Below are 13,186 nucleotides of genomic sequence, written 5' to 3' on the forward strand. Positions count from 1 at the left end.
TGATTAAGATAGTAACCCCACATAAAGTTAGGATGGAAATAACTGAAAGAGCTGCTTTTGTCAGTGTTACCAAGTTTAACATTTCTTTGTCCAATTTGTGTCTACAGAAACACATGAGGGAGGCAGTACACAAAGGCATGGGATCTCCACGGTGAATATACTATTTATGTGTAAAGATTTTCTAACATGTGATGCAGCGTTTTTGCACTATTATTTCTTTTGGTCATATTTTTGCATTTTGGTTAAAATAATTTAGTAACAATTTTATATATATCTAAAATGTAGTCAACGAAAAACGCAAAATGAAACAAATTATTTTCATATTTTCATTTTCATAAACCAGAAAACATGTGCTATTTAAACATGAAACAACATTTAAAAACACACTGCCATTGAACAATTTGGGGTTGGTAGGATTTTTTTAAATGTTTTTGAAAGTCTCTTATGATCACCAAGACTGCATTTATTTGATCAAAAGCATGGTAAAACGGTATTGTGAAATTTTAACACCAAATTTAAATAACTGTTTTTTTATATAATTTTTTTTTTAATTGCATTTTATTCCTGTGATGGCAACACTGAATTTTCAATAGCTGTTACTTCAGTCTTCAGTACCACATCATCCTTCAGAAATCATTCAATATGCTGAAACATTTCTTATCAATGTTAAAAACAGTTGTGCTGCTTAAAGGAGTTCACTTTCAGAACAAAAATTTGCAGATACTGTACTCACCTCTTGTCATCCATCATGTCTTTTTTCTTCAGTCGTAAGGAAATTGTTTTTTGAGGAAAACATTTCAGGATTTCTCTCCATATAATGGACTTCTATGGTGCCCCTGAGTTTGAACTTCCAAAATGTAACTTTAAAAGGCTCTAAACCAAGGGTCACCAAACTTGATCCTGGAGGGCCGGTGTCCTGCAGAGTTTAGCTCCAACTTGCCTCAACACAGCTGCTTGGAAGTTTCAAGTACAGGTCCTTTTAAAAAAATTAGCATATTGTGATAAAGTTCATTATTTTCTGTAATGTACTGATAAACATTAGACTTTCATATATTTTAGATTCATTACACACATTTGAAAGTAGTTCTAGCCTTTTATTGTTTTAATATTGATGATTTTGGCATACAGAAAAAAAAACATCATGAAAACCCAAAATTCCTATCTCAAAAATTAGCATATTTCATACAACTGAACTACTTCAGTTGTGTGTAATGAATCTAAAATATATGAAAGTCTAATGTTTATCAGTACATTACAGAAAATAATTAACTTTATCTAGGGCTGTGCAATATATCGTACGATATTGTGAGGCGCGTTTAGTCAATGAAGCCGGTGCTTTGATTAGTAGTAAATCTCCATCATGTGCGTTCCGCTCAGGTTCCGCTGGAGCGGCAATTGATACACAGAGACGTAAATCTCTGACAAGCTACGCCATATCGCGCTAAATATCGAATGCGATATTAAGCTCGATATGGCGTAGCTTGTCAGAGATTTACGTCTCTGTGTATCAATTGCCGCTCCAGCGGAACCTGAGCGGAACGCACATGATGGAGATTTACTACTAATCAAAGCACCGGCTTCATTGACTAAACGCGCCTCACAATATCGTTCGATATATTGCACAGCCCTAACTTTATCACAATATGCTAATTTTTTGAAAAGGACCTGTATACCTATTAAGACCTTGTTTAGCTGGTTCAAGTGTGTTTGATTAGGGTTGGAGCTAAACTCTTGTAGGCACACCGGCCCTCCAGGACCGAGTGTGGTGACCCCTGCTCTAAACAATCACAGCCGATGACAGAAGGGTCTTATCTAGCAAAACAAATTTCTATACTTTTCAACCTCAAATGCTCGTTTTGTCTAGCTTGGCAGGACGAGCGTTTGAAATTTAAATGATCGGCTGGGATCATTTAGAGCCCTTTGAAGCTGCATTTAAGCTGCATTTTGGAAGTTCAAACTCGGGGGCACCATAGAAGTCCATTATATGCAGAGAAATCCTGAAATGTTTTCCTCAAAAAACACCATTTCTTTACGACTGAAGAAAGACATGAGACATGAGTACATTATCTGTAAATTTTTGTTCTGAAAATGAACTACTCCTTTAATATTTCTGTGAAAACTGTGATGCATATTTTTTTCAGAATTATTTGATGAATTAAAGGTTAAAACGCAGCATTTCTTTAAAATAGAAATCTTTAGTAACATCATTAAGGTCTTAATGTCACTTTTAAAGGGACAGTTCACCGAAAAATTAAAGTTCTGTCATTACTTACCCTCATGTCGGTCCAAATTCAAAAGACCTTCGTTCATCTTCAGAACACAAATTATTATATTTTTGATGAAATCCGAGAGGCCCAGAAAGGTAGTAAGGACATCTTTAAAATAGTCCGTGTGACATCAGTGGTTCAACCGTAATTTTATGAAGCTACGAGAATACTTTTTGTGCGCAAAGAAAACAAAAATAATGACTTTATGTAACAATTTCTTCTCTTCCCTGTCAGTCTTCACAACAGCGTCCTTACTACCTTTCTGGGACTTGAACGTTTCAGTTGTGTTGCTGTCTATACAGGGTCAGAAAGCTCTCGAATTGCACCAAAAATATCTTTATTTGTGTTCAGAAGATGAACAAAGGTCTTACAGGTTTGGAACGACATGAGGGTGAGTAATTAATGACAGAATATTCATCTCTTCAATGTCACTTTATAATACATCCTTGCTGAATGAAAGTCATTTTAAAAAAATCTTACTGACCCCACACATTTGAACAGTAGTGTAGTTCCTTGACCTAAAAATGAGTCAAAGAGCATCTGTTGAAAATTAACCCTTTTTGTCTCCTCAGGCACTTGGGTCTCTGGATGAAGACGACCCTAATATTTTGTTGGCTATTCAGCTGTCCCTACAGGAGTCCGGGCTGGCCTTGGACCCCGAGCCTCAGGATGCGCTCAGTAACGATGCCTCTGTAGGTGCCAGTGGTTCCTCTCTGCCCTCTAGACTGGATTCTGCCCCCCATACCACGGATCCCCCCCGAGCTTCCATGAGCAGCTCTGAGCTTCTGGAGCTGGGAGACAGCCTTATGAGACTGGGCAACATTACCAGCCACTATACACCCTTTAACATGAATTCCTACCCTGATGCCTTGGGTAACGCCTTCACCCCTAGTGACCCAGACTGCCTGGACCCTTCCACCAATGCCAACCTACTTGGCAACATTATGGCCTGGTTCCACGATATGAATCCACAGAGCATTGCACTGATTCCCTCAGCCACCTCAGATGCCAGTCCTGAGCCACCCGTTTTGGGAGAAGGACAATCTGCCAAAGCCCAGGATGAGGAGAATGAGCTGGGGAGTCCTGAGCAGGGTTCCCTATCGCTAATGAAAGAGAACACAGACGTGTTGGCATCGCAGCTTTTGGAGCTAGAATGTGTGGATGATGTACAACCTCCTAAAGCAGAGCCAGACTTGGAGGGTTCAAGCGGGAGTGTAGATCTCACTAGCGCAGTTTGTCCTGAGAGCAGTACTGAACGGGATCTGCAGGTAACCGACCTCTCCTTAGAGTGGGAGGAAGAAGTACATTTAGTGTGAGGGGAAAAGTCGAATTCTGTTTACCAACTGAGTGCTCTTATTGTGCCAAAACACTAAATAAAACAAAACTGCTCGTTCAGAAGTGGAGAAAAGTGAACGAGGTGCGGTGGGGTTAGGCGGGACTTGTCTTGATTGTGTGTTGCACCGCGTCTGGTGGAAGAAAAAGGAAAATGTGGTCAGATTCAAGCTGATGAAAGTAGATGAGAAAATAGTCTCATTCACTAACCGTATTTGTGTGTGTATGAATGTTTTTGCACAGAAATCATGATTCATTAATATCTTAGCACTTTTTTCCCCCTACATTTAGCATAACATTTACAACCAACTAAAACTGCACGTGTAAAAAAATGAGTCCTGGTGGCCTTAAAAACGTGAAATGTTTTAAGCCGAAAAGTTTTGTATGTTATTGGAAATTTTAAATAAGTGACAAAAAAGATCTGCAATAGGTTCTGCATTAAAATGTGTTGTTAGGCCTATGCTACTTAAAAAGCCATTGTATGGAGATGGTTGGGGCGCTAATTATGCTAATTGTTAACTTTAAGAACGTTTATGTAGAATAATCTGGATTTATTAACATTAGATAGACAAAGCAAATTTTATGTGGAGATTTTGCGTAAGAACCATTTTTGTGCACATAAGAACACGGTTATAAGTGAATGTTGCAAAGTATTAAAGTCACAATGAAATGAAAGTAGCAACAGGTTTTTTCTTCCATATTGTGCTGTACATATGAGTGAAACAGGTATTTGGAGAAGTAAAAAAAATGTTAGGTGGGGACTTGGTTATACAGTTGAGGTCAAAAGTTTACATCCCCCTTTCAGAATCTCCAAAATGATCATACAAAATGCATGTTATTGTTTATTTAGTACTGACCTGAATAAGAGATTTCACATAAAATATGTTAAATATAGTCCACAAGAGAAAATTATAGTTGAATTTATAAAAATGACCCTGTTCAAAAGTATACATCCTTGATTCTTAATATTGTGTTCTTACCTGAATGATCCACAGCAGTTTTTTTTTTTGTTTAGTGATAGTTGTTCATGGGTCCCTTGTTTGTCCTGAACAGTTAAACTGCCTGCTGTTCTTCAGAAAAATCCTTCAGGTCCCACAAATTTTAACCCACAGGTTCAAATGCTCACTGATGCTCCAGAAGGAAAAACCATGCATAAAGAGCTGGGGGTGAACACTTTTTGAAGGGGGTAAAAAATGTAACTTATTTTGTGCTTCTGTAGCCTCTTAAGGGCAGTACTAAATGAAAAAAATATGATATTTAGGCAAAATAAGACAAATTTACATATCTCCATTCTGTTCAAAAGTTTTCACCCCTGGGTCTTAATGCATGTTTTTTCCTTCTGAAGTATCAGTGAGCATTTGAACCTTCTGTAATAGCTGTATATGAGTCCCTCAGTTGTCCTCAGTGTGAAAAGATGGATATCAAAATCATACAGTTGTTTGGAAAGGGTTCGAATACACAAAAATGCTGGAAAACCAAAGAATTTGTGGGACCTGATGGATTTTTCGGTTCAGGACAAAAAAACAAGGGACTCATGAAAAACTATCACTAAACAAAAAAACACAGCTGTGGATTATCAGATAAGAACGCAGTATTAAGAATCAAGTGTATGTAAACTTTTGAACGGGTCATTTTTTTTTTTTATAAATTCAACTATTATTTTCTTTTGTGGACTATATGTAAGCATCTTTTATGTGAAATATCTAAATCAGGTCAGTACTAAATAAACAATAACATTCAGAATCATTTTGTATGATCCCTCTTATTTTGTTAAAATAGTTAACATTTTGCAGATTCTCAAAAGGGGATGTAAACTTTTGACCTCACCTGTATCTGTTGTTGTGTTGACTGGATGGAAGCAGATCTGAATAGCTTGCAGTCAATTGTAAGAAAGATGAATATGCATTAAATGATTGGAGAAATGAACATGCTTCATCATAGAGAAGTCTGTAATTTTCTATTTTGATTAAGAATGACAAGGTTTTTGTTTCAAGCCAAGTGAAGCCACTTTGGCCATCTCTAGAAATCGTGCTGTGGGTGCCATGAGAGAAAGCTCCATCTGTATTAGATTGGAAATTCATTCTTTCTTTTTAAGAACAGAAATTAGATGGATGAGTTTTTTTTTTTTTTTTTGACATAGTCGTTTCTTTCTGAAGAGAAAACGGAATGTTTACGTTCAGAAGAAAATGCATGAAACTAGGGGTGTCATGATGATTCGTGAGTCGATTCTGCGGTTTTTCCGAATGCATCTCTGGAATCGATTATGAGCTTAGTTTTTAACATAAGATGGCGCTCTAGGCTAGTTTTTAACCGCACACCTAAATGCTCACGAAGAAGAGCTCTTGTGCGTGAGTATTTTAAACGGTTAAATATACTTTCTCCTCTACTGTTATGCAAGATTAATGTAAACACAGCCTATTGTGAACACTCTTGCAAATCGCTTCAACCTTTTTGAACTTTATGAATGATTTAGCTTAAAGTGGTTTGTGTATAGGGAACTGGAAGTTCAAAGCTAAGCTAAGAATCGACTCAAGAGAGAATCGCGATGCATTCGGAAAATGGCATAATCGATCCACCCCTACATGAAAGTATCAATCAAATGTTTCTTGGCTCTTACAGTTACTGTGAAGCAGTGTGAAGCCACCATTAACACCTGAACTTTTGCCTTTTATTAGTTATTTCCCGTTTCGTTTTTTAATTCTACAGCTCTCTTATTTAGCAATGCTAACTTGTTTCTTTATTTAAAAACACTAATGTTCTTTTCATTTAATTTAAGTCACATTTAATGCATGTGCAGATTGCACAACGCACATTTAATGTTATAAGGAGTGTTTTGAAATCTTCGAAATGTTACTGTTTGTTCTTCAACATATTGTCCTGCAGAAGACCTTATTCGCTTTCTAAAGGTTACATTTTATGTAAATTTACACTCCTGAAAATGTGATGGCATTTATTACCTATTATCTATTGTGACTACTACACACAATACCTCTGATTATCCTGTGTTGTGTATTTCATTTGGGCTCATGAATAAGGCATATATATGCATAGACACTTCACAGGTCTTCTGAAGCAATAGAGAGATAACAGCAGTGCTTTTCCGTTTGTGTGTCGAACACAGTCATATACATAGTCATTTTCTTTAATAACAAACACAGTTATTTAGTGTCCTGTTGTATGTACAGCATATGTGGCCAAACTGATACATTTGTTAACCAATTATCAAACTTTTGCAGAAGGCCAATCACATCTCTCTCTGATGGAAACATACTGTGCAGTAACCAAGAGGCTTTTCAAGGAATTTTCCAGGTTAAATACAATTTAAGATTTATAGACCGTTTATCAGTTACCACATCATCCCTTAGTTTGTACAACAAAAGCAATGCATTTAAAATGTAACTCCAACACTGTCCATAGAGCTTAAAGTGTATTTAAACTATTGCTGATACATACTTGTTGGAGTTGAAGATATTGTTTTTTTTTTCTTTCTTTTTTCTTTAATTCTACTATGCTCATCGGTGTGCCTTTTTTGTACTTTTTCTTATTTATATACGTTGCCTAATTATGTTAGTGTTTGCTGTGTCAATCAAATACAATCAACCTTACATATTCATGAATTGCTAAAAATTCTGTTTCTGTATTGACTTGCTAAAAGGCTTGCTTCAATTTCTGTATTGACTTGTTGTTTTTTTTCAGATTGAGGTGTTTTAGGTTTATGCTGACAACAGCCTCATGTTTTGTATTACACTGAACAGGTTGCCATGTTTTGATTGTCTCTATTACGACGTTACAGGTAGAATGGTCTGTGGCTCTAGAGAGGTGTTTTTAAATGACATTATGATATAAGGGAAAGAAAAAATAGATTATGTAGAGTTGGTGATTGTAGTTGGTGTATTTAGGTTTGTTTGTTTCTTTTTTTTTCTTCAGAAAATTTTACATTGAAAGTGATGGCCAGTTTAAATCATCTTGCGTAGTAATGACCAGTTTTACATCCTTTTTTTTTTTTACTGAAGTGTTTATGGTGGTGGTATTTTATCTCCCCCCTCCCCTTTTTTTTTTGGAAACATGACCATTAACCATTAAGCATTGTCATTTTGCACTTTCATAGACTATACTTGATACATTCCCAGTTTGTATGATGTGTAGCCAATAAACAGAAAGTATTGGTAAAGGTTTGCTTGGATTAAAAAGTTTAAAGTGCAGTCCTGTTTTGTTGTGGTCCATGAAAAAAACTAATGCAACCTAAATGTTTTCTTAAAATGTAATGACACCAAACAGCGCCCTCCAGTGAATCTTTTTTTTTTCTGACAGATTTGACTTGTATTTTCAAAATAAGAATCGACTTTTTTTATTATTATTATTATTATTATTATATATATTTTTTGGTAAAGTAAAATATACTGGACCTCTTATTCGATGATTTTATGTATTTGAGTTTTTTTTTTAATTAGAATTTTGTAGAATTTTGTCTGTTATTGCATTCTTACAGAAACAAAAAACCGACGGTTTATTTCAGAAATAACTTTACACGACCCTTGTAAACGAAACATTACCAAGCTCTTGTGGTCAGCAAATGCCTCTTGGTCTAAAACCATGCTGTGCTGTCTGCAAAACCAACTGTTTTTTCATGTGGAAAAAAGAAAACCAGGGAGAAATTTTGGGTAAAAGTATAACCAGTGAAGACATCGGAGCATCTGCTTCATCCACCATCCAGCAGAATAATAGAGTGAAACAGGTTTGAATCTTACTTACAACTTAATTTCTAACTCGATTTGTGTAACCTCTCGTTTAGACTGTCAGTGACAGTCTTCAGTGTAGGCTATCAACCTTATTTTTATCCTAAGAGCGTGTGCGACCGTTTGTAAATTTAATGCATCTGGCTTTCATCCGCTTCCAGCTACTTTTAGCCTAACAAAACAGCTCGTTTTGCTGCTTCATATTGCAAACCTGTGTATTTTACTATATTATATTAATGTATTATCTTAATTATGAAAACACTGGTTTGTAGTGCAAACCGTTTTAACATTTAATGCACTTCTGTCTGTCTTCTCTTATTTTCCTACAGCCGGTAATGAACCGGAAGTCTAGCACATTCACTGAAAACGCTTTACTTATACTGTTTTGGACGCACTGTATCTGTATTTTTATTTATTTTTTTGCTTAGAAAATGTGCGCACATTTTAACGACATTTTAAATAAATATTATTCAAATTATGTACACTTGCATGAGAGTACAGACAGAAGTCTTCTAGTTTTATTCTAGGTTCTTGTTTAATTAATTACAACCATAGCATGTTTACTTTCGAAGTCTCTATTAAAATTATCCATAATTGCTACCCAGTAAATTATAAACTCGCAAAATTTAATAATTGCATTTCCCCCGTGTGCTTCAGTTTGAAGAAACAATTGATCATTTATTTTGGGACTGTGCTTATTGCAAAGTGTTCTGGATTTTGTTAAAAATATCTGTATTCAAACTTGTGTATAACTCCAAAAATTGTTTACTCTCTGAAATTAGACCCTTCTTACTTAAAATTTATAATTAATTTGCCAAATTTTACATTCATAAAAGTACATTTTCATAGAAATCTCCTTTTCTAATTTCAAGAAAGATCTTTTCAAGAAATGTTATCTTTTTCTTGCACAATCAAAAAAATAACATGTCTAAAGAAAGCTAATACTAATGTTGTTTTACCCCTTATTTTATACTCCAAACAGGAAATCCACAGACACTCCACAGGGTTACAGAGCATCAAGTACAAGGCGACGACATCAGAGAAAAAAAGTCTCAACCAAAGAAAAGGGTAGAATGAAAATGTAAGTTCTTTTTATTCAGACTTGTATACGAGTGTTTTCTCCCACCAATAACCATGTGGTTTAATTAAATGTTTCAATGGCATTTATCCTTCATTCTTTTCTTCAAATTTCGTAGTCTATCAAAACGTCTGTGTCAACAATTATCACATCAGCGTCCATGTTCTACAAGGTTCAAACTGTTCTATTCACTAACCTGCATTTCTTGTGATCAGGGTGCCTATTATCAAACATGATATGTCATTAAAGTAATAGATGAGGACGATGGTAAACCCTATACACGCACAGATTTGTGGTTTCTTCCAGGACCAGTACTGTGAGAAAAGCGTTGGTTGATCCCAACTCAGGCCAGTCCCCAAGATCGATTTGATCTAGGCACATATGTGACCCTGGACCACAAAACCAGTCATAAGGTTAAATTTTACAAAACTAAGATATATACATCATATGAAAGCTCAATAAATAAGCTTTCTATTGATGTATAGTTTGTTAGGATAAGACAATATTTGGCCGAGATACATCTATTTGAAAATCTGAAATCTAAGGGTGCAAAAAAATCAAAATACTGAGAAAATCACCTTTAAAGTTGTCCAAATTAAGTTCTTAACAATGCATATTGCTAATCAAAAATTACATTTTGATAGGTTTACAGTAGGAATTTTACAAAAAATCTTAATGTAACATGATCTTTATTTAATTTCCTAATGATTTTTGACATAAAAGAAAAATCAATAATTTTGACCCATACAATGTATTTTTGGCTATTGCTACAAATATACCCCAGCGACTTAAGACTGGTTTTGTGGTCCAGGGTCACATATATTCTTGGTAAGTAATGCAGAAATTCATTTTTTGTTCCTTACTGACAAATGTGATGCACTTCTAATATTACGTATGCAAGTAGTTAATAGGATAGTTCACCCAAAAATAAAAATTCTGTCATTAATTGCTCACGCTCATGTTGTTCCAAACCCGTAAGACCTTTGTCTTTGGAACACATATTAAGATATTTTTGATGAAGTCTGAGAGCTCAAAAAAGTATTCTCGTAGCTTCATAAAATTACAGTTGAACCACTGATGTCACATGAAATATTTTAACAATGTTCTTGGTACCTTTCTGGACCTTGAATGTGCTAAGACCCTTGCTGTCCAGGTCAGAAAGATCTCGGATTTCATCAAAAATACTTTAATTTGTGTTCTGAAGACACAGGTTTGAAACAACATTAGGGTATGTGCATTATCATTAGTCATATATCCTAGTTTGTTAAAATGTTTTTAAGTTTCCTTTTTGTAACAGCTGCATAAACACATGTATTTTTTGCCTAGGCCCTGAAGTGGACTTGCTAAGAATAATGGAATACCTAGAGTTTGTCTGCTATGGTCCATCAGAGTATTTCAAATCAAGAAGTTGCCCTTTCCCAACAATACCAGTTTGTCCAGACAAAGGCTATTTGGGCTCATATAGGATCGACACCTGCTGTTGCCATCAAAGAATCTGTAAGGTGAAAATTACTGATTTTTTTTTTATTAACAGGAATTTTTAGTATCATTTTAAATACAGAACTATCATGCTTGGATTAGAATGTGTGACATTCATCATTGAACACAGTAAATATTGTACAGTCACATTTCTAACGCAAATGTACAACATTTCCCAAAACTCTTTATGAGTTTGAAAGTTAAACGCAGAAGCTACAGTACACTACACTACAACATGGAGGTTTACAAATTGAAAATGAAAACTGTAAATACAAAGTTAATTTGTAACAATTTGTTATAATTGGTTAATTTGTTCACAGTATGGTTTTCTGAACTTCCAATTCTGTGAGGAATGGGTCATCTTGAGTTTAGGCTGCCATGTCAGTGGGTTTCAGTATCTTGCTCTTGTTGAGATGTGGTGAGTCTGTGTTGGTGTCTACAAGATGTGCCTAAAACAGAAATGATTTAATTTTAGCTAAAAGTTTAAGTGAGGAAGTATGTATTTAAATTTTTTGGCTATATTTTATTGATTAAAGAATAATCTGTTCAATATTAAGACACTTTCTAAAACTCACGTTGCTTAAATTGATGACAGTGGAGATTATGTCTCCAGTGGCCATCTCAATATTAACCAGGTTTTCCATAGAGGAGGTTTCCTTGAGCTGCGTCTCCTGGTCATGCTGCTTAATCTCCTCCATTGCACTCCTGGAAGACATTGAAGATGCTACTACATTTGACTCAATCTGTCTATATCCACAAAGGTACCTGGAAAGAACCAGAGGAAAGTATATTTCTTTCTTTTTTCATTTTTTTCTACTTACTTTTGAAGCTCTCGTTTAATGGTGAAGTATTCATCCATGTGTCTTTGTATTGCTGACATGACAATGACCAAGTTTTCATAGTTCTCTACAGTCAGGTTCTCTGTATAGCCACTCCTCAATGGCTTTTGATGCGTAGTCTTGTTCAATTTCTTAACCACCACTTCCACATGGATCATGTCTGCAGCCTCGAGTTTGGCATGCGGTGAGTCCTGTTTATGTGTTGAAACATTAAGAGGTTTAGCTTTATGAATAGAGACTAGATTTTCATAGAGAAATAGGAGAGCAACTTAAAGATAAAATGAAGGAATCAATTATTAGTTTAGTAAATAAGGCGTTCTGAGTGGTTTTCTTGGGCCAATTCACACTGCACAGACAGACGGCAACAGACACGTTCGTTTGGGTTTGTCTGATCAGTTTGTTGTCCAGTGTGCTACCCTTGGCACCTGCTGGCATTAGTTACACTTATTTTCACCAATTGAACACACTGAATCAGTTAAATCAATTCTGAGAAGTGACATACTGTAATCTGGTGACTGTCGGTGCAGGGTAAATTGGCCTTTAATGACCCAAGTCAAAAGAGACCACCTATGAGTCTATGATTTTTTGGTCCCTACATTGAACAAGGCATTAGCTGTTGGATGCTGTTGCTCAGCTTGGTTTTTCTGTGCTACGATGAAATTGCCTTGTATCCAAGCATCAAACATTGAAAGCATTAGGCCACTAGATAAGATGAATGTAGAGAAGTACAATAAGGTCCAAAACGTGTTTCCTATTTCGTCTCTGGAAAACATGAGTAATGTTACTGTGAGTTAATGCTGGACATAGAAGAAAGCTTATCTTATGATGAATGTTTCTGGAAAGCATGAATGTTGTACTCTTGTAATATCTTATAGATGTCTGTCCAGGAGTCTTGGGTTATGCAGACAAACAAAGTGTAAAATGTATGAGGCAGATTCTCAAAAGCTGATGGAAGAGTAGTACTGAACATGTCGACCCCAGCAACAGTAAAAGCCTGAGAAACAATCAGAGCAAATACAATTTAATTTCTCAAATTGACCAACAAAGATTTAAAGAGTAAATATGTATACATACCAGAATGCCAACCAGACTGATAAAAAGGATTATTTTCATCTCTGAGAAGGATTGCATAGTTGCTTTCAGTGTCCTGTCCATGTCTTGTATGGAACAAAGATACAAGGTCAGACGAATTGAACGTAGACACCTAAAAAGCCCAAATGATTTAGTGAGTATACTCTGTGTGGAGTGTAATTTTATAACACATGCTGTTTTCAATAATCGGTCATGTGAACGTAAAGGACCCCACTGAACCTAATGAAACTTGCATATTTTGCTGATTTTTGCTGCTAAAAATGATCAATTATTGCCATGTTTTGGGTGGTACTAATATTTCGGACAGGGAAAAACTATTGGAGTACTATAGACTGCCAAAAGTTATAACAAATTAAGAAGAAG

General features: G+C 35.6%; 2 protein-coding genes across 3 annotated transcripts in view; both read left to right on the forward strand.

Moving 5' to 3' along the window:
* The window catches only part of ankib1a (ankyrin repeat and IBR domain containing 1a), a 37,289-nt gene extending 29,541 nt beyond the window's left edge, over positions 1–7,748 (forward strand). For both annotated transcript variants that reach the window (XM_073822021.1, XM_073822022.1), the window contains 2 exons: positions 108–151; positions 2,840–7,748. In XM_073822021.1, the coding sequence (XP_073678122.1) occupies positions 108–151; positions 2,840–3,583 (788 nt within the window). In that variant the 3' untranslated portion in view covers positions 3,584–7,748. The remainder of the gene's footprint in view (positions 1–107; positions 152–2,839) is intronic.
* A 424-nt stretch (positions 7,749–8,172) lies between these two features.
* gatad1 (GATA zinc finger domain containing 1) lies at positions 8,173–10,919 on the forward strand. Its single transcript, XM_073821446.1, is given in 8 exon segments — positions 8,173–8,334; positions 9,318–9,416; positions 9,532–9,585; positions 9,629–9,691; positions 9,693–9,738; positions 9,741–9,800; positions 10,737–10,863; positions 10,865–10,919. Coding segments are annotated over 8 exon segments (666 nt in total).
* The last annotated feature ends 2,267 nt before the right edge of the window (positions 10,920–13,186 follow it).

Source organism: Garra rufa, chromosome 17 (assembly GCF_049309525.1).
Source record: "Garra rufa chromosome 17, GarRuf1.0, whole genome shotgun sequence".
Classification (NCBI taxonomy): Eukaryota; Metazoa; Chordata; class Actinopteri; order Cypriniformes; family Cyprinidae; genus Garra; species Garra rufa.